This window comes from Petromyzon marinus, unplaced genomic scaffold (genome assembly GCF_048934315.1).
Source record: "Petromyzon marinus isolate PM22_M1 ecotype Great Lakes invasive population unplaced genomic scaffold, UKy_Petmar_22M1.pri1.0 PM_Scaffold_37, whole genome shotgun sequence".
In the NCBI taxonomy this organism is placed as follows: domain Eukaryota; kingdom Metazoa; phylum Chordata; class Hyperoartia; order Petromyzontiformes; family Petromyzontidae; genus Petromyzon; species Petromyzon marinus.
Window position 1 is genome coordinate 567,587 of NW_027423357.1, and position 23,101 is coordinate 590,687.

The 23,101-nt window shown below is 53.4% G+C and overlaps 1 protein-coding gene across 2 annotated transcripts in view; it reads left to right on the forward strand.

Moving 5' to 3' along the window:
* LOC116958111 (uncharacterized) overlaps positions 1–23,101 on the forward strand; it is a 348,130-nt gene that overhangs the window by 310,076 nt on the left and 14,953 nt on the right. For both annotated transcript variants that reach the window (XM_076064271.1, XM_076064270.1), the window contains 3 exons: positions 6,631–6,726; positions 7,839–8,043; positions 16,304–16,482. In XM_076064271.1, the coding sequence (XP_075920386.1) occupies positions 6,631–6,726; positions 7,839–8,043; positions 16,304–16,482 (480 nt within the window). The remainder of the gene's footprint in view (positions 1–6,630; positions 6,727–7,838; positions 8,044–16,303; positions 16,483–23,101) is intronic.

The following is a 23,101-nucleotide window of genomic DNA, read 5'->3' on the forward strand; positions in this document are numbered from 1 at the left end:
TGGTGGGCGTGAGAGAGACACACAGAGAGACACAGGGAGACACAGGGAGACACAGAGACACAGAGACACACAGAGACACACAGAGACACACAGAGACACACAGAGATGAAACGCGGATACTTCCACAAGGTGCTGGCCCTAGTGGTGGTGGTGGGCGTGAGAGAGACACACAGGGAGACACAGGGAGACACAGAGACACAGAGACACACAGAGACACACAGAGATGAAACGCGGATACTTCCACAAGGTGCTGGCCGTAGTGGTGGTGGTGGGCGTGAGAGAGACACACAGGGAGACACAGAGACCCACAGAGACACAGATGAAACGCGGATACTTCCACAAGGTGCTGGCCGTGGTGGTGGTGGTGGTGGGCGTGAGAGAGACACAGGGAGACACAGACACAGGGAGACACAGAGACCCACAGAGACCCACAGGGAGACACAGAGACACACAGAGAGACACAGAGACACACAGAGACACACAGAGACACACAGAGACACAGATGAAACGTGGATACTTCCACAAGGTGCTGGCCGTGGTGGTGGTGGTGGGCGTGAGAGAGACACACAGGGAGACACAGGGAGACACGGAGACACAGGGAGACACACAGGGAGACACAGAGACACACAGAAACACACAGAGATGAAACGCGGATACTTCCACAAGGTGCTGGCCGTAGTGGTGGTGGTGATGGTGGGCGTGAGAGAGACACACAGAGAGACACAGAGACACACAGAGACACACAGAGATGAAACGCGGATACTTCCACAAGGTGCTGGCCGTGGTGGTGGTGGTGGTGGGCGTGAGAGAGACACACAGGGAGACACAGAGACACACAGGGAGACACAGAGAGACAGAGAGACACAGAGAGACACAGAGACACACAGAGACACAGAGATGAAACGCGGATACTTCCACAAGGTGCTGGCCGTGGTGGTGTGGTGGGCGTGAGAGAGACACACAGGGAGACACGGAGATACAGGGAGATACAGAGACACAGAGATGAAACGCGGATACTTCCACAAGGTGCTGGCCGTGGTGGTGTGGTGGGCGTGAGAGAGACACACAGGGAGACACAGAGACACAGGGAGACACAGAGACACACAGGGAGACACGGAGACACAGGGAGACACAAAGAGACACAGATGAAACGTGGATACTTCCACAAGGTGCTGGCCGTGGTGGTGGTGGTGGGCGTGAGAGAGACACACAGGGATACCCAGAGAGACACAGGGAGACACAGGGAGACACACAGGGAGACACAGGGAGACAGAGACACACAGAGACACAGATGAAACGCGGATACTTCCACAAGGTGCTGGCCGTAGTGGTGTGGTGGGCGTGAGAGAGACACACAGGGATACCCAGAGAGACACAGGGAGACACAGGGAGACACACAGGGAGACACAGGGAGACAGAGACACACAGAGACACAGATGAAACGCGGATACTTCCACAAGGTGCTGGCCGTAGTGGTGTGGTGGGCGTGAGAGAGACACACAGGGAGACACAGACACAGGGAGACAGAGACACACAGAGACCCACACAGAGAGACACAGAGAGACACAGGGAGACACAGGGAGACACAGAGACACAGGGAGACACAGAGACACACAGAGATGAAACGCGGATACTTCCACAAGGTGCTGGCCGTGGTGGTGGTGGTGGTGGGCGTGAGAGAGACACACAGGGAGACACAGACACAGGGAGACAGAGACACACAGAGACCCACACAGAGAGACACAGGGAGACAGGGAGACACAGACAGACACAGGGAGACACAGACAGACACAGGGAGACACAGGGAGACACAGAGACACACAGGGAGACACAGACACACAGGGAGACAGAGAGACAGAGACATAGGGAGACACAGGGAGACACAGAGACACACAGGGAGACAGAGAGACACAGGAAGACCCACAGGGAGACAGAGACACAGGGAGACACACAGGGAGACACAGGGAGACACAGAGACACACAGAGACACAGGGAGACACAGGGAGACACAGACACACAGGGAGATAGAGAGACACACAGAGAGACCCACAGGGAGACCCACAGGGAGACCCACAGGGAGACACAGGGAGACAGAGACACAGAGACACACAGAGATGAAACGCGGATACTTCCACAAGGTGCTGGCCGTGGTAGTGGTGGTGGTGTGGTGGACGTGAGAGAGACCCACAGGGAGACACAGAGACACACACAGACACACAGAGACCCACAGAGACCCACAGAGACCCACAGAGACCCACAGAGACACACAGAGACACACAGAGACTCACAGAGACTCACAGAGACCCACAGAGACACACAGGGACCCACAGAGACACACAGGGAGACACAGGGAGACATAGGGAGACACAGAGACCCACAGGGACCCACAGAGACCCACAGGGACCCACAGGGACCCACAGGGACCCACAGAGACCCACAGAGACCCACAGAGACTCACAGAGACCCACAGAGACCCACAGAGACACACAGTGTCTCACAGAGACCCACAGAGACCCACAGGGACCCACAGGGACCCACAGGGACCCACAGAGACCCACAGAGACCCACAGAGACCCACAGGGACCCACAGAGACCCACAGAGACCCACAGAGACCCACAGAGACCCACAGAGACTCACAGAGACCCACAGGGACCCACAGAGACCCACAGAGACCCACAGAGACCCACAGAGACCCACAGAGACTCACAGAGACCCACAGGGAGACACAGAGACACACAGAGACACACAGAGACACACAGAGACACACAGAGACCCACAGAGACACACAGGGAGACATAGGGAGACACAGAGACCCACAGGGACCCACAGAGACCCACAGAGACCCACAGGGACCCACAGAGACCCACAGAGACCCACAGAGACACACAGTGTCTCACAGAGACCCACAGAGACCCACAGGGACCCACAGGGACCCACAGAGACCCACAGAGACCCACAAAGACCCACAGAGACTCATAGAGACCCACAGAGACCCACAGAGACCCACAGAGATCCACAGAGACCCAGAGAGACCCACAGAGATCCACAGAGACCCAGAGAGACACACAGAGACACACACGGACCCACAGGGAGACACAGAGAGACACAGAGACCCACAGAGACCCACAGGGAGACACAGAGACCCACAGGGAGACAAACACGGGAGACCCACAGGGAGACAAGGAGACCCACAGAGACACACACACACAGAGACACACAGAGACACACAGAGACACAGATGAAACGTGGATACTTCCACAAGGTGCTGGCCGTGGTGGTGGTGGTGGGCGTGAGAGAGACACACAGGGAGACACAGAGAGACAGAGAGACACAGAGAGACACAGAGACACACAGAGACACACAGAGACACACAGAGACACAGAGATGAAACGCGGATACTTCCACAAGGTGCTGGCCGTAGTGGTGGTGGTGGTGGGCGTGAGAGAGACACACAGGGAGACACGGAGATACAGGGAGATACAGAGAGAGACAGAGACACAGAGATGAAACGCGGATACTTCCACAAGGTGCTGGCCGTGGTGGTGTGGTGGGCGTGAGAGAGACACACAGGGAGACACAGAGACACAGGGAGACACAGAGACACACAGGGAGACACGGAGACACAGGGAGACACAGGGAGACACAGGGAGACACAGGGAGACACAAAGAGACACAGATGAAACGTGGATACTTCCACAAGGTGCTGGCCGTGGTGGTGGTGGGCGTGAGAGAGACACACAGGGAGACACAGGGACACACAGGGAGACACAGGGAGACACAGGGAGACACAGAGAGACACAGGGAGACACAGAGACCCACATAGACCCACAGGGAGACACAGGGAGACAGACACAGAGAGACACAGAGACACACAGAGACACGGGGAGACAGAGAGACACACAGAGATGAAACGCGGATACTTCCACAAGGTGCTGGCCGTGGTGGTGGTGGTGGGCGTGAGAGAGACACACAGGGATACCCAGAGAGACACAGGGAGACACAGGGAGACACACAGGGAGACACAGGGAGACAGAGACACACAGAGACACAGATGAAACGCGGATACTTCCACAAGGTGCTGGCCGTAGTGGTGTGGTGGGCGTGAGAGAGACACACAGAGAGACACAGAGAGACACAGGGAGACACAGGGAGACACAGAGACACAGGGAGACACAGAGACACACAGAGATGAAACGCGGATACTTCCACAAGGTGCTGGCCGTGGTAGTGGTGGTGGTGGGCGTGAGAGAGACACACAGGGAGTAACAGACACAGGGAGACAGAGACACACAGAGACCCACACAGAGAGACACAGGGAGACACAGGGAGACACAGACAGACACAGGGAGACACAGACAGACACAGGGAGACACAGGGAGACACAGAGACACACAGGGAGACACAGACACACAGGGAGACAGAGAGACAGAGACATAGGGAGACACAGGGAGACACAGAGACACACAGGGAGACAGAGAGACACAGGAAGACCCACAGGGAGACAGAGACACAGGGAGACACACAGGGAGACACAGGGAGACACAGAGACACACAGAGACACAGGGAGACACAGGGAGACACAGACACACAGGGAGATAGAGAGACACACAGAGAGACCCACAGGGAGACCCACAGGGAGACCCACAGGGAGACACAGGGAGACAGAGACACAGAGACACACAGAGACACACAGAGATTAAACGCGGATACTTCCACAAGGTGCTGGCCGTGGTGGTGGTGGTGGTGGGCGTGAGAGAGACACACAGGGAGACACAGGGAGACACGGAGACACAGAGACCCACAGAGACCCACAGAGATGAAACGCGGATACTTACACAAGGTGCTGGCCGTGGTGGTGGCGGTGGTGTGGTGGGCGTGAGAGAGACCCACAGGGAGACACAGAGAGACACACAGGGAGACAGAGACACACAGGGAGACCCACACAGAGAGACACAGGGAGACACACAGAGACACACAGAGACCCACAGAGACACACAGAGACACACACAGACACACAGAGACCCACAGAGACCCACAGAGACCCACAGAGACACACAGAGACACACAGAGACACAGAGACCCACAGAGACACACAGGGAGACACAGGGAGACATAGGGAGACACAGAGACCCACAGGGACCCACAGAGACCCACAGAGACCCACAGGGACCCACAGAGACCCACAGGGACCCACAGAGACCCACAGAGACCCACAGAGACTCACAGAGACCCACAGAGACACACAGTGTCTCACAGAGACCCACAGAGACCCACAGGGACCCACAGGGACCCACAGAGACCCACAGAGACCCACAGAGACCCACACAGACACACAGAGACGCACAGAGACACACAGAGACACACACAGACACACAGAGACCCACAGAGACCCACAGAGACACACAGGGAGACACCGGGAGACACAGAGACCCACAGAGACCCACAGAGACCCACAGAGACCCACAGAGACACACAGAGACCCACAGAGACCCACAGAGACTCACAGAGACACACAGAGACACACAGAGACACACAGAGACACACAGAGACCCACAGAGACCCACAGAGACTCACAGAGACACACAGAGACACACAGAGACACATAGAGACCCACAGAGACCCACAGAGACCCCCACGGAGACCCCCACGGAGACCCCCACGGAGACCCACAGGGAGACCCACAGAGACCCATAGAGACTCACAGATACACACAGAAACCCACAGAGACCCACAGAGACCCACAGAGACCCACAGAGACCCACAGGGACCCACAGAGACCCACAGAGACCCACAGAGACACACACGGACCCACAGGGAGACACAGAGAGACACAGAGACCCACAGAGACCCACAGGGAGACACAGAGACCCACAGGGAGACAAACACGGGAGACCCACAGGGAGACAAGGAGACCCACAGAGACACACAGACACACAGAGACACACAGAGACACAGGGAGACACAGAGACCCACAGGGATACACACAGAGACGCACAGAGACACAGGGAGACACAGAGACCCACAGGGAGACCCACACGGAGACCCACACAGAGACACACAGGGACCGACAGAGACACACAGAGACACACAGAGACCCACAGGGAGACACAGAGACCCACAGAGACCCACAGAGACCCACAGAGACCCACAGAGACCCACAGAGACACAGAGACACACAGAGACACACAGAGACCCACAGGGAGACCCACAGGGACTCACAGAGACACACAGAGACACACAGAGACCCACAGGGAGATACAGAGACCCACAGGGAGACCCACAGGGAGACCAACACGGAGACCCACAGGGAGACCCACAGGGAGACCCACAGGGAGACCCACAGAGACACACAGAGACACACAGACCCACAGGGAGACACAGAGACCCACAGGGAGACCCACAGGGAGACCCACACGGAGACCCAGGGAGACACAGAGACACACAGAGACCCACAGGGAGACACAGAGACCCACAGGAACACACAGAGACACACAGACACACAGAGACACACAGATTATCACGGTTGACTAAGTACGGTGTGAAAGAAGTTCAACATACACACACAACAGCGGCACTTGCCCCTAGATTACTGCGTGGGCTACACGGGGGACCTTTGTCTGTGTGGGCAGCTGAAGGAGTTTGTGGCGGAGGAGAGGAGGAGACACGTGGTGTACCCAGAGCCTGCCAACGTGTTCACCTGGACACATCTCTGTAGGCCTTCACAGGTGGGTGGGTGAGGCGAGGGTGGGTGGGTGAGTGGGTGGGTGGGAGGGTGAGTGAGTGGGAGGGTGAGTGGGAGGGTGGGAGGGTGAGTGAGTGGGTGGGTGGGAGGGTGGGTGGGAGGGTGAGTGGGTAGGTGAGTGGGTGGGTGAGTGGGAGGGTGGGTGGGAGGGTGAGTGGGATGGTGGGTGGGAGGGTGAGTGAGTGGGTGAGTGAGTGGGTGAATGGGAGGGTGAATGGGAGGGTGAGTGGGAGGGTGAGTGGGAGGTGGAGTGGGAGGGTGAGTGGGAGGGTGAGTGAGTGGGTGGGTGAGTGGGAGGGTGGGTGGGAGGGTGAGTGGGATGGTGAGTGGGAGGGTGGGAGGGTGAGTGAGTGGGTGAGTGAGTGGGTGAATGGGAGGGTGAATGGGAGGGTGAGTGGGAGGGTGAGTGGGAGGGTGAGTGGGAGGTGGAGTGGGAGGGTGGGTGGGTGGGAGGGTGAGTGGGTGGGAGGGTGAGTGGGTGGGAGGGTGAGTGGGTGGGAGGGTGAGTGGGTGGGAGGGTGAGTTGAGTGGGAGGGTGAGTGAGTGGGTGAGTGAGTGGGTGGGAGGGTGAGTGGGAGGGTGAGTGGGTGGGAGGGTGAGTGGGTGGGAGGGTGAGTGGGTGGGTGAGTGAGTTGGTGAGTGAGTGGGTGAGTGAGTGGGTGAGTGGGAGGGTGAGTGGGAGGGTGAGTGAGTGGGTCAGTGGGTGAGTGGGAGGGTGAGTGAGTGGGAGGGTGAGTGGGAGGGTGAGTGGGAGGGTGAGTGGGAGGGTGAGTGGGAGGGTGAGTGGGTGGAGGGTGAGTGGAGGGTGAGTGGGTGGGAGGGTGAGTGGGAGGGTGAGTGGGAGGGTGAGTGGGAGGGTGAGTGGGAGGGTGAGTGGGAGGGTGAGTGGGTGGGAGGGTGAGTGGGAGGGTGAGTGGGTGGGAGGGTGAGTGGGAGGGTGAGTGGGAGGGTGAGTGGGTGGGAGGGTGAGTGGGAGGGTGAGTGGGAGGGTGAGCGTGCCGCCCGCCCCTCACCCCCGCCCCTCACCCCTGACCCGTGGCCCCTCACCCCTGACCCGTGGCCCCTGACCCGTGGCCCCTGACCCCTGCTCTCCAGGTGAGGGTGGTGATCCTGGGCCAGGACCCGTACCACGGCCCGGGCCAGGCCCACGGCCTCAGCTTCAGCGTCCCCCGGGGGGTGCCGCCCCCCCCGAGTCTCCTCAACGTCTTCCGCGAGGTGGCCCGGGGGGGCGGCGGGGGGGGCGAGGCCACGCCCCCTTCACGGCCCCCCCACGGAGACCTCACGGCCTGGGCACAGCAGGGTGAGTGGCAGGGCAGCAGCAGCAGTGGAGAGAGCACGCAGTGAGTGTGTGTGTGTGTGTATGTGAGTGTGTGTGTGTGTGAGTGTGTATGAGTGTGTGAGTGTATGTGTGTGTATGTGTGTGTGAGTGTATGTGTGTGTGAGTGTGTGTGTGTGAGTGTGTGTATGTGTGAGTGTATGTGTGTGTGTATGTGTGTGTGTGAGTGTGTGAGTGTGTGTATGTGTGTGTGTCTGTGTGTTTGTGTCTATGTGTGTGTGTGTATGTGTGTGTGTATGTGTGTGTGAGTGTGGGTGTGTGGGTGTGTATGTGTGTGTGTATGTGTGGGTGTGTATGTATGTATGTGTGTGTGAGTGTGTGTGTGAGTGTGTGTGTGTGTGTCTGTGAGTGTGTGTGTCTGTGAGTGTGTGAGTGTGTGTATGTGTGTGTGTATGTGAGTGTCTGTGTGTGTGAGTGTGTGTGTATGTGTGTGTGTATGTGTGTGAGTGTGTGTGTGAGTGTGTGTGTATGTGTGAGTGTGTGTGTGTCTGTGTGTGTCTGTGTGTGTGTGTCTGTGTGTGTCTGTGTGTGTATGTGTGTGTATGTGTGTGTGTGAGTGTCTGTGTGTGTGTGTGTGAGTGTGTGTGAGTGTATGTGTGTGTGTATGTGTGTGTATGTGTGTGTGAGTGTGTGAGTGTGTGTATGTGTGTGCGTCTGTGTGTTTGTGTCTATGTGTGTGTGTATGTGTGTGTCCGGCAAAACAACCCCCTACCTCCTCGCGGTGCCGGACGGGCAACTCTGTCGTGGACAGTGCTGTGGGGGGAGTTCCAATTTTGATTGGCTCCTCCCCTCATGGCATATGTGTCCACCACAGGGGCTAAACGGGGGCTCTGGACGGGTGCGAGGGGCTGGTAACCCCTCCACCTTCAATTAATTACCACAAAACCACGAATTAAAGTGAAATATGTAACAACTAAGCTTGTGCCGGAGGCCCCGGGGGGCCAGGCGTCTATGACGTCTCCTGGCCAAACCCCAATTGGCGGAGCCAGGAGATTGAATACCTACCCTCGGGGCTACTCCAGAAACAACGAAAAGCCACTACGGGTGGCCACGTGGAATGTTCGAACGCTCACTGCAGAGGAGAGGCTGCCACTCCTCTGTCGGGAGCTGGACCGGTACCGCCTGGATCTATGCGGCATTCAGGAGGTCCGGTGGACCGGCTCTGGCTCCTGCCACCATGAGGGGTGGACAGTCCTCTACTCGGGGCAGCAGACTGCCAAACAACAGGGTGTGGGTCTTCTTTTGAATAAAAGAATGAAGGGGGCGTGGGAGCGTGGCGGTGAGGTGTGGGAAGCTGTAAGCCCCAGGCTACTTTGGGCTCGCCTTCCCATCAACCGGAGGCGAGGAATGGTGGTCGTGGTTACTTATGCCCCCACCGAAGATGAACATCCGTGGAGGGATGCAGGCAAAGCCGATGAGTCAGATGCCTTCTATGACCTCCTGTCACAGGTGCTGGCTAAAGTGGCCCCTCGGGATAGAGTCATCATGTTGGGTGACTTCAATGCCCGAGTTGGTCATGATACTGGCACCTGGTCTGGAGTGATTGGAGGGCATGGGCCAGATCAGCTCAATAACAACGGTAGGAGGCTGCTAGATTTTTGTGCAGCCCATGGGCTTGTAATTACCCACACGCTGTTCCGGCATCGGCGCATCCACACAACATCATGGATGCATGCCGGGTCCAAGCAAGAACATCTGCTGGACTACATAGTGACGGACCAGCGAATGCGAGCCCATGTCCTTGACACCAGGACCTACCGTGGAGCTGATCTGCCCTCTGACCATCGACTAGTCATCTGTAAGATGCGCCTGCCATTCTTCCACTCCGGTGGTGGGTGTACACCCAGGACCCCATTCCAACCTAAAGTGGCCTGGTCTCAGTTATCTGATGAAAGTTGCAAGCGAGAATTTCATCATCGCTTGCGGCTGGGATTGGCATCGTCCCCGACTCCTCCTGATGTCGAGGGTAAATGGGCGAGGTTTAGGACTGTCACTCATGCAGCTGCAATGGCTGCTTTGGGTACGCGGTCCAGACCTCCCCAGACACCCTGGATGACAGAGGAGTTGTTCAGGATGGTTGAGAAAAAGCGACAGGCCCACTGTCATCGGCTACAGAATCCCACGTCAGAGAATGAGGAGGCTTACCGCAGCCTTCGCTCGGAGGTTCGGAGAGCCGTGAGGCGCTGCAAGGATGGGTGGTGGTCGCGGGTTGCTGAGGAGATGGAGTCTGCCTCAGTGGCCCGTGATCACAAATCGCTATTTAACTCCATCAAAAAAGTAACCTGCAGCGCCACACCTATTACCATCATTAGGGGAAAAAACGGTGATCCAATTTCCGACCCCCAGGAACAGGTTCGCAGATTTGCTGAGCATTTCTGTGAGGTCCTGGGTGAGGGAAAATCCCACAGCCAGGAAAACATCGTGGCACAAAGTGAGGATGACCCTGCTGAGGCTGCGGTGCCTCAAATATTGGATGAAGTCACCCCCTGTGAGTGGCTGGCTGAGGTGCCATCTGCTGAGGAAGTATTGAAGGCGATCCGGAGTCTGAGACCAGGAAAGGCAGCGGGCAGAGATGATCTCCCAAGCGAAATGCTGAGGGAGGGTGGCGTTTGTGCACAGACTGCCCTATATGACATCATAACAACAGTCTGGACCACTGGACGGGTTCCGCAGGATTGGAAGGATGCCCTGGTGGTCCCCCTTTTTAAGAAGGGGGACCGCACAGACTGTAACAACTACAGGGGCATCTCACTCCTCAGTGTGCCGGGAAAGGTCCTGGCAAGGATTATTCAGCATCGCCTTGCCAGGCACGCTGAGGAGAGGCTTGCGGAGCCCCAATGCGGTTTCAGGAAAGGGCGGTCCTGCACAGATGCCATATTTTCTGTCCGTCTGCTACAGCAGAGGTGTAGGGAATTCCAACAAGACCTACATCTCTGCTTTATTGACCTGGTCAAGGCCTATGATACCATCAGTAGGCCTGGGCTCTGGGTCGTTCTTCGTGCTTTTGGAGTACCTGACCCTCTGCTCACGATCATTAAGGACCTTCATGATGGTGAGCGGGCCCGGGTAAAACTACGTGGCCGGGAGTCAGAGCCATTCCCTGTACACCTTGGGGTGCGACAGGGATGTCCTCTGGCTCCCACATTATTTAACATCTATTTTGACCACGTAGTTCGTGAAGCCTTCAATAGCTGTACCGGGGGAATCTCCATATGGTACAGATATAATGGGAGGCTAATCGATGCCCGGGTGCGGTCAAGGGATGGCTCCCTATTGCTCAACCACGTTATGTATGCTGATGACTTGGTAATAGCTGCTCAGTCAGAGGAGGAGTTGGAGACGCTGCTGCTGAGACTGGAGCGTGCCACTAAGAGGTGGGGCCTTACCATCAGCCCCACCAAAACTAAGCACCTGCCTGGGTATTTTGTACCATCGGACACTCCACCCCCACAACTCCCAATCGGTGATGGGGCAGTTGTGGAGAGAGTGGAGAGTTTCCCATACCTGGGCAGTGTGCTTATGACTGGCTCCAGTTTAACAGCAGAGGTCTCACTCCGAATCAGTCGAGCGGCAATATCTTTTCATCGGTTGCGTAACGCTGTGTGGAAGCTACCTGGTCTGTCGCTCCGCACTAAGCTTCAGGTCTTCTCGGCCACGGTCATTCCCTCCCTTCTCTACGCTTGCGAAACGTGGACCCCCCTAATGGAACATCTTCGCCGGTTAGAAACATTTAGGCTGACCTGCCTACGATCCATCCTGGGTTTAACCAGACTGGATTGTGTGAGGAGCTCACAAATCCTTGAAAGATCTGGGCAGGGTCCCATCGGTGAGCTCCTCCGGCAGGCAAGGCTGCGATGGCTGGGTCATGTAGCCCGCATGCCCAGCCACCGCATGCCGAAACAGCTTTTGTTTGGCCGGATTGAGGGGGCTAAGCGGGCGCGGCACGGGCTAGAGAAGAGATGGAGTGATGTGGTACAGGAGGACGTGGAGCTGAGTGGACTTGCCGATGACTGGTACCAGCGGTGTCAAGATCGGCCTCTGTGGAGGAGGCTCGTGAAGGATGCTACTGGGCAGTTGGAGGCAGTCGCCCTCCAACAACAACGGAGGGCGGAGGAGCGACGCTCACAACAGCGAGCGGAGCGCCGGGTGGCTAAAGCACAGCAGGTTGGCACAGTAGGGGGCACAGGTGGTGCATCAGCCAGTCATCTCAGTCAGTCGACCCGTGGCACCTGGGTCTGCCCCGTGACCTCCTGCCAGCGGGCGTTCGACACTTCACGTGGCCTCAGGGTGCACATAGCCTGGCACAAGCGTCGTGGTGACGTCACCGCCACTTAGTGGCGAATGGCGGTTGTTGTTGTTGTTGTTGTTGTGTGAGTGTGTGTGTGTGTCTGTGTGTGTGAGTGTGTGGGTGTGTATGTGTGTGTGAGTGTGTGAGTGTCTGTGTATGTGTGTGTATGTGTGTGTGTGAGTGCCTGTGTGTGTGTGTGTGAGTGTGTGTGAGTGTATGTGTGTGTATGTGTGTGTGTGAGTGTGTGTATGTGTCTGTGTGTTTGTGTCTGTGAGTGTGTGTGTCTGTGAGTGTGTGAGTGTGTGTATGTGTGTGTGTATGTGAGTGTGTGGGTGTCTGTGTATGTGTGAGTGTGTGTGTGAGTGTCTGTCTGTGTGTGTGTGTGAGTGTGTGTGAGTGTATGTGTGTGTGTGAGTGTGTGTGTGAGTGTGTGTATGTGAGTGTGTGTGTGAGTGTGTGTATGTGTGTGTCTGTGTGTGTGTGTGAGTGTGTGTGAGTGTGTGTATGTGTGTGTATGTGTGTGAGTGTCTGTGTGTGTGTATGTATGTGTGAGTGTGTGTGTGTGTGTCTGTGTGTGTGAGTGTGTGTGAGTGTGTGTGTGAGTGTCTGAGTGTGTCTGTGTGTGAGTGTGTGTCTGTGTGTGTGTGTGAGTGTGTATGTATGTGAGTGTGTGTGAGTGTGTGTGAGTGTGTGTATGTGTGAGTGTGTGTGTCTGTGTGTGTGAGTGTGTGTATGTGTGAGTGTGTGTGTCTGTGTGTGTGAGTGTGTGTGTGTATGAGTGTGTGTGTATGTGTGTGTGTGTATGTGTGTGAGTGTCTGTGTGTATGTGTGTGTGTGTCTGTGTGTGTGTATATGTGTGTGTGTATGTGTGTGTGTGTGTCTGAGTGTCTGTGTGTGTGTGAGTGTGTGTATGTGTGTGAGTGTGTGTCTGTGTGTGTATTTGTGTGTATGTGTGAGTGTGTGTCTGTGTGTGTATTTGTGTGTATGTGTGTGTGTGTCTGTCTGTGTGTGTATGTATGTGTGTGTGTCTGTGTGTGTGTCTGTGTGTGTGTCTGTGTGTGTGAGTGTGTGTGTGAGTGTCTGTGTGTGTGTGTGAGTGTCTGTGTGTGTGAGTGTATGTCTGTGTGTGTGTATGTGTGTGTGTGTGAGTGTCTGTGTGTGTGTGTATGTCTGTGTGTGTGAGTGTGTGTGTGTCTGTGTGTGTGAGTGTCTGTGTGTATGTGTGAGTGTCTGTGTGTGTGTGAGTGTGTGTATGTATGAGTGTGTGAGTGTGTGTGTGAGTGTGTGTGTCTGTGTGTGTGAGTGTCTGTGTGTGTGAGTGTCTGTGTGTGTGAGTGTATGTCTGTGTGTATGTGTGTGTATGTGTGTGTGTATGTCTGTGTGTGTGAGTGTCTGTGTGTGTGTGTGTATGTCTGTGTGTGTGTGAGTGTCTGTGTGTGTGTGAGTGTGTGTGTGTCTGTGTGTGAGTGTGTCTGTGTGTGTGAGTGTCTGTGTGTATGTGTGAGTGTGTGTATGTGTGTGTGTGTGAGTGTCTGTGTGTGTGTGTGAGTGTGTGAGTGTGTGTGTGTATGTATGTGTGTGTGTGTCTGTCTGTGTGTGTGTGTATGTGTGTGTGGATGTGTGTGTGAGTGTGTGTGAGTGTCTGTGTGAGTGTCTGTGTGTGTGTCTGTGTCTGTGTGTATGTATGTCTGTGTGTGTGTGTCTGTGTGTGTGTCTGTGTGTGTGTCTGTGTGTGTGTGTATGTATGTGTGTGTGGGTGTGTGTGTGTGTCTGTGTGTGTGTGTATCTGTGTGTGTCTATGTGTGTGTGTATGTGTGTGTGTGAGTGTATGTGTGTCTATGTGTGTGTGTGTCTGTGTGTGTCTGTGTGTGTCTGTGTGTGTGTGTATGTGTGAGTGTGTGTGTCTGTGTGTGTCTGTATGTGTGAGTGTGTGTGTATGTATGTGTGTGAGTGTCTGTCTGTGTGAGTGTGTGTGTGTCTGTGTGTGTGAGTGTGTGTATGTGTGTGTATGTGTGTGTGTGAGTGTGTGTGTGTGTGTCTGTGAGTGTGTGTGTCTGTGAGTGTGTGAGTGTGTGTATGTGTGTGTGAGTGTGTGTGTATGTGTGTGTGAGTGTCTGTGTGTGTGAGTGTGTGTCTGTGTGTGTGAGTGTCTGTGTGTGTGAGTGTGTGTCTGTGTGTGTGAGTGTCTGTGTGTGTGTGTGTGTGTATGTCTGTGTGTGTGTGAGTGTCTGTGTGTGTGTGAGTGTGTGTGTGTCTGTGTGTGAGTGTGTCTGTGTGTGTGAGTGTCTGTGTGTATGTGTGAGTGTGTGTATGTGTGTGTGTGTGAGTGTCTGTGTGTGTGTGTGAGTGTGTGAGTGTGTGTGTGTATGTATGTGTGTGTGTGTCTGTCTGTGTGTGTGTGTATGTGTGTGTGGATGTGTGTGTGAGTGTGTGTGAGTGTCTGTGTGAGTGTCTGTGTGTGTGTCTGTGTCTGTGTGTATGTATGTCTGTGTGTGTGTGTCTGTGTGTGTGTCTGTGTGTGTGTCTGTGTGTGTGTGTATGTATGTGTGTGTGTGTGTGTGTCTGTGTGTGTGTGTATCTGTGTGTGTCTATGTGTGTGTGTATGTGTGTGTGTGAGTGTATGTGTGTCTATGTGTGTGTGTGTCTGTGTGTGTCTGTGTGTGTCTGTGTGTGTATGCTGATTATTTGGTAATAGCTGCTCAGTCAGAGGAGGAGTTGGAGACGCTGCTGCTGAGACTGGAGCGTGCCACTAAGAGGTGGGGCCTTACCATCAGCCCCACCAAAACTAAGCACCTGCCTGGGTATTTTGTACCATCGGACACTCCACCCCCACAACTCCCGATCGGTGATGGGGCAGTTGTGGAGAGAGTGGAGAGTTTCCTATACCTGGGCAGTGTGCTTATGACCGGCTCCAGTTTAAGAGCAGAGGTCTCACTCCGAATCAGTCGAGTGGCAATATCTCTTTATCGGTTGCGTAACGCTGTGTGGAAGCTACCTGGTCTGTCGCTCCGCACTAAGCTTCAGGTCTTCTCGGCCACGGTCTTTCCCTCCCTTCTCTACGCTTGCGAAACGTGGACCCCCCTAATGGAGCATCTTCGCCGGTTAGAAACATTTAGGCTGGCCTGCCTACGATCCATCCTGGGTTTAACCAGACTGGATTGTGTGAGGAGCTCACAAATCCTTGAAAGATCTGGGCAAGGTCCCATCGGTGAGCTCCTCCGGCAGGCAAGGCTGCGATGGCTGGGTCATGTAGCCCGCATGCCCAGCCACCGCATGCCGAAACAGCTTTTGTTTGGCCGGATTGAGGGGGCTAAGCGGGCGCGGCACGGGCTAGAGAAGAGATGGAGTGATGTGGTACAGGAGGACGTGGAGCTGAGTGGACTTGCCGATGACTGGTACCAGCGGTGTCAAGATCGGCCTCTGTGGAGGAGGCTCGTGAAGGACGCTACTGGGCAGTTGGAGGCAGTCGCCCTCCAACAACAACGGAGGGCGGAGGAGCGACGCTCACAACAACGAGCGGAGCGCCGGGTGGCTAAAGCACAGCAGGTTGGCACAGTAGGGGGCACAGGTGGTGCATCAGCCACTCATCTCAGTCAGTCGACCCGTGGCACCTGCTGGGTCTGCCCCGTGACCTCCTGCCAGCGGGCGTTCGACACTTCACGTGGCCTCAAGGTGCACATAGCCTGGCACAAGCGTCGTGGTGACATCACCGCCACTTGGTGGCGAATGGCGGTTGTTGTTGTGTATGTGTGTGTGTCTGTGTGTGTGTGTGGTGTGTGTCTGTGTGTGTGTGTCTTATCTGTGTGTGTGTGTGTCTTATCTGTGTGTGTGTGTCTATCTGTATGTGTGTGTCTATGTGTGTGTCTGTGTGTGTGTCTGTGTGTGTGTGTCTATCTGTATGTGTGTGTCTGTGTGTCTATGTGTGTGTGTGTGTAGGGGTGCTGCTACTCAACGCCGTTCTCACGGTGCGTGCCGGCCAGGCCAACTCTCACCGCGGCCGTGGCTGGGAGCTGCTCACCGGGGCGGTGATCTCTTGGCTCAACCGGAACCGCACCGGATTGGTCTTCTTGCTGTGGGGAGCTGACGCACAGCGATGTGGTGCCTCCATCAACCGGGTGAGGAGCGACACTCACCACTACACTCACCACTACACTCACCACTACACTCACCACTACACTCACCACTACACTCACCACTATACCACTACACTCACCACTACACTACTACACTCACCGCTACACTACTACACTACTACACTCACCACTACACTCACCACTACACTCACCACTACACTCACCACTATACCACTACACTCACCACTACACTCACCACTACACTCACCACTATACCACTACACTCACCACTACACTCACCACTACACTCACCACTACACTACTACACTCACCACTACACTCACCACTACACTCACCACTACACTCACTACTACACTCACCACTACACTCACCACTACACTCACCACTACACTACTACACTCACCACCACACTCACTACTACACTCACCACTACACTACTACACTCACCACTACACTCACCACTACACTCATCACTATACCACTACACTCACCACTACACTCACCACTACACTCATCACTATACCACTACACTCACCACTACACTCACCACTACACTCACCACTACACCACTACACTCACCACTACACTCACCACTACACTCACCACTACACTCACCACTACACTACTACACTCACCACTACACTCACCACTACACTACTACACTCACCACTATACTACTACACTCACCACTACACTCACCACTACACTCACCACTACACTCACCACTACACCACTACACTCACCACTACACTCACCACTACACTCACCACTACACTACTACACTCACCACTACACTCACCACTACACTCACCACTACACTCACCACTACACTACTACACTCACCACTACACTACCACTCACCACTACACTCACCACTACACTCACCACTACACTACCACACTCACCACTACACTCACCACTACACTCACCACTACACTCACCACTACACTCACCACTACACTACCACACTCACCACTATACCACTACACTCACCACTACACTACTACACTCACCACTACACTACTACACTCACCACTACACTACTACACTCACCACTACACTCACCACTACACTCACCACTACACTACTACACTCACCACTACACTCACCACTACACTCACCACTACACTACTACACTCACCGCTACACTCACTGCTACACTCACCACTGCACTCACTACTACACTCACCACTACACTCACCACTGCACTCACCACTACACTACTACACTCACCGCTACACTCACCACTACACTCACCACTATACTACTACACTCACCGCTACACTCAGTGCTACACTCACTACTATACTACTACACTCACCACTACACTCACCACTACACTCACCATTACACTACTACACTCACCGCTACACTCACCACTACACTCACCACTACACTACTACACTCACCACTACACTCACCACTACACTACTACACTCACCACTACACTACTACACTCACCACTACACTACTACACTCACCACTACACTCACCACTACACTACTACACTCACTACTACACTACTACACTCACCACTACACTCACCACTACACTACTACACTCACCACTACACTCACCACTACACTCACCACTATACTACTACACTCACCGCTACACTCACTGCTACACTCACCACTACACTCACCACTACACTCACCACTATACTACTACACTCACCACTACACTCACCACTACACTACTACACTCACCGCTACACTCACCACTACACTCACCACTACACTACTACACTCACCACTACACTCACCACTACACTACTACACTCACCACTACACTCACCACTACACTACTACACTCACCACTACACTCACCACTACACTACTACACTCACCGCTACACTCACCACTACACTCACCACTACACTCACCACTACACTACTACACTCACCACTACACTCACCACTACACTCACTACTATACTACTACACTCACCACTACACTCACCACTACACCACTACACTCACCACTATACTCACCACTACATTCACCACTACACTCACCACTACACTCACCACTATACTACTACACTCACCGCTACACTCACCACTACACTCACCACTACACTCACCACTACACTACTACACTCACCACTACACTCACCACTACACTCACTACTATACTACTACACTCACCACTACACTCACCACTACACTCACCACTACACCACTACATTCACCACTACACTCACCACTACACTCACCACTATACTACTACACTCACCACTACACTCACCACTACACTCACCACTACACTCACCACTACTACACTACTACACTCACCGCTACACTACTACACTCACCACTACACTCACCACTACACTACTACACTCACCGCTACACTCACCACTACACTCACCACTACACTCACCACTATACTACTACACTCACCACTAAACTCACCGCTACACTCACCACTACACTCACCACTACACTCACCACTATACCACTACACTCACCACTACACTCACTACTACACTCACCACTACACTCACTAGTACACTCACCACTACACTCACCACTACACTCACCACAACACTCACTAGTACACTCACCACTACACTCACCACTACACTCACTACTACACACACCACTACACTCACCACTACACTACTACACTCACCACTACACTCACCACTACACTCACCACTACACTACTACACTCACCGCTACACTCACCACTACACTCACCACTACACTCACCACTACACTACTACACTCACCACTACACTCACCACTACACTCACCACTACACTCACTACTATATTACTACACTCACCACTACACTCACCACTACACCACTACACTCACCACTACACCACTACATTCACCACTACACTCACCACTACACTCACCACTATACTACTACACTCACCACTACACTCACCACTACACTCACTACTATACTACTACACTCACCACTACACTCACCACTACTACACTACTACACTCACCGCTACACTACTACACTCACCACTACACTCACCACTACACTCACCACTACACTACTACACTCACCGCTACACTCACCACTACACTCACCACTACACTCACCACTATACTACTACACTCACCACTACACTCACCACTACACTCACCACTACACTCACCACTACACTCACTAGTACACTCACCACTACACTCACCACTACACTCACCACAACACTCACTAGTACACTCACCACTACACTCACCACTACACTCACCACTACACTCACCACTACACTCACCACTACACTCACCACTACACTACTACACTCACCGCTACACTCACCACTACACTCACTACTATACTACTACACTCACCGCTACACTCACCACTACACTCACTACTACACTCACCACTACACTCACCACTACACTACTACACTCACCACTACACTCACCACTACACTACTACACTCACCGCTACACTCACCACTACACTCACCACTACACTACTACACTCACCACTACACTCACCACTACACTCACCACTACACTCACCACTACACCACTACATTCACCACTACACTCACCACTACACTCACCACTATACTACTACACTCACCACTACACTCACCACTACACTCACTACTATACTACTACACTCACCACTACACTCACCACTACTACACTACCACTCACCGCTACACTACTACACTCACCACTACACTCACCACTACACTCACCACTACACTACTACACTCACCGCTATACTCACCACTACACTCACCACTACACTCACCACTATACTACTACACTCACCACTACACTCACCACTACACTCACCACTATACTACTATACTCACCACTACACTCACCACTACACTCACCACTATACTACTACACTCACCACTACACTCACCACTACACTCACCACTACACTACTACACTCACCGCTACACTCACCACTACACTCACTACTATACTACTACACTCACCGCTACACTCACCACTACACTCACTACTACACTCACCACTACACTCACCACTACACTACTACACTCACCACTACACTCACCACTACACTCACCACTACACTACTACACTCACCGCTACACTCACCACTACACTCACCACTACACTCACCACTACACTACTACACTCACCACTACACTCACCACTACACTCACCACTACACTCACCACTACACCACTACACTCACCACTACACCACTACATTCACCACTACACTCACCACTACACTCACCACTATACTACTACACTCACCACTACACTCACCACTACACTCACTACTATACTACTACACTCACCACTACACTCACCACTACTACACTACCACTCACCGCTACACTACTACACTCACCACTACACTCACCACTACACTCACCACTACACTACTACACTCACCGCTATACTCACCACTACACTCACCACTACACTCACCACTATACTACTACACTCACCACTACACTCACCACTACACTCACCACTACACTCACCACTACACTCACCACTACACTCACTAGTACACTCACCACTACACTCACCACTACACTCACCACAACACTCACTAGTACACTCACCACTACACTCACCACTACACTCACCACTACACTCACCACTACACTACTACACTCACCGCTACACTCACCACTACACTCACTACTATACTACTACACTCACCGCTACACTCACCACTACACTCACCACTACACTCACCACTACACTCACCACTAAAGTTACTGCAGTGTCTCTGTATCTCTGTCTGTGTCTCTATGTGTCTCTTTGTCTCTCTCTGTGTGCCTGTCTCTGTGTGTCTCTGTGTGTCTCTGTGTGTCTGTCTCTGTGTGTCTGTCTCTGTGTGTCTCTGTGTGTCTCTATCTCTGTCTGTCTCTGTGTGCCTGTCTCTGTGTGTCTCTGTGTGTCTGTCTCTGTGTGTCTCTGTGTGTCTGTCTCTGTGTGTCTCTGTGTGTCTGTCTCTGTGTGTCTGTCTCTGTGTGCCTGTCTCTGTGTGTCTCTGTGTGTCTGTCTCTGTGTGTCTGTCTCTGTGTGTCTCTCTGTGTCTCTGTGTATTTCTGTGTGTCTCTGTGTGTCTGTCTCTGTGTGCCTGTCTCTGTGTATTTCTGTGTGTCTCTCTGTGTCTGTCTGTGTCTCTCTGTGTCTGTCTCTGTGTGTCTGTCTCTGTGTCTCTGTCTCTGTGTCTCATGTCCATGTGTCTTTGTGTGTCTGTGTATTTCTGTGTGTCTCTCTGTGTCTGTCTCTGTGTGTCTGCGTGTCTCTGTGTGTGTCTCTGTGTCTCATGTCCATGTGTCTCTGTGTGTCTGTGTATTTCTGTGTGTCTCTCTGTGTCTGTCTCTGTGTGTCTGTGTGTCTCTGTGTGTGTCTGTGTGTCTCTGTGTGTCTCTGTCTCTGTGTGTGTCTCTGTGTCTCATGTCCATGTGTCTCTGTGCGTGTCTGTGTGTCTCTGTGTGTCTGTGTGTGTCTGTGTATTTCTGTGTGTCTCTGTGTGTCTGTGTGTCTCTGTGTCTGTGTGTCTCTGTGTGTCTGTGTGTCTCTGTGTCTCTGTGTGTGTCTGTCTCTGTGTGTGTCTCTGTGTGTGTCTCTGTGTCTCATGTCCATGTGTCTCTGTGTGTCTCTGTGTGTCTGTGTATTTCTGTGTGTCTGTCTGTCTCTGTGTGTCTCTGTGTGTCTCTCTGTATCTGTCTCTGTGTGCCTGTATCTGTGTCTCTGTCTCTGTGTCTCATGTCCATGTGTCTCTGTGTGTCTCTGTGTTTCTGTGTATTTCTGTGTGTCTCTCTGTGTCTGTCTCTGTGTGTCTGTGTGTCTCTGTGTGTGTGTGTCTCTGTGTGTGTCTCTGTGTCTCATGTCCATGTGTCTCTGTGTGTCTGTGTATTTCTGTGTGTCTCTCTGTGTCTGTCTCTGTGTGTCTGTGTGGCTCTGTGTGTGTCTGTCTCTGTGTGTGTCTCTGTGTCTCATGTCCATGTGTTTCTGTGTGTCTCTGTGTGTCTATGTGTGTCTGTGTATTTCTGTGTGTCTCTCTGTGTCTGTCTCTGTGTGTCTGTGTCTCTTTGTGTCTGTCTCTGTGTCTCATGTCCATGTGTCTCTGTGTGTCTGTGTGTGTCATGTCTGTGTGTATCTGTGTGTCATGTCTGTGTGTCTCTGTGTGTCATGTCTGTGTGTCTCTGTGTGTCATGTCTGTGTGTCTCTGTGTGTGTCTGTCTCTGTGTGTGTCTCTGTGTATCATGTCCGTGTGTCTCTGTGTGTGTCTGTGTATTTCTGTGTGTCTCTCTGTGTCTGTCTCTGTGTGTCTGTGTGTCTCTGTGTGTGTCTGTCTCTGTGTGTGTCTCTGTGTCTCATGTCCATGTGTCTCTGTGTGTCTCTGTGTGTCTGTGTGTCTGTGTATTTATGTGTCTCTCTGTGTCTGTCTCTGTGTGTCTGTGTGTCTCTGTGTGTCATGTCTGTGTGTCTCTGTGTGTGTGTCTCTGTGTGTCTGTCTCTGTGTGTGACTGTGTGTGTCTCTGTGTGTCTCTATGTGTGTCTGTGTGTGTCTCTGTGTGTCTCTGTGTGTGTCTCTATGTGTGTCTCTATGTGTGTCTCTATGTGTGTCTGTGTGTGTGTCTCTGTGTATCGCTGTGTATCTCTGTGTGTCTCTGTGTGTCTGTCTCTGTGTGTCTGTGTCTCT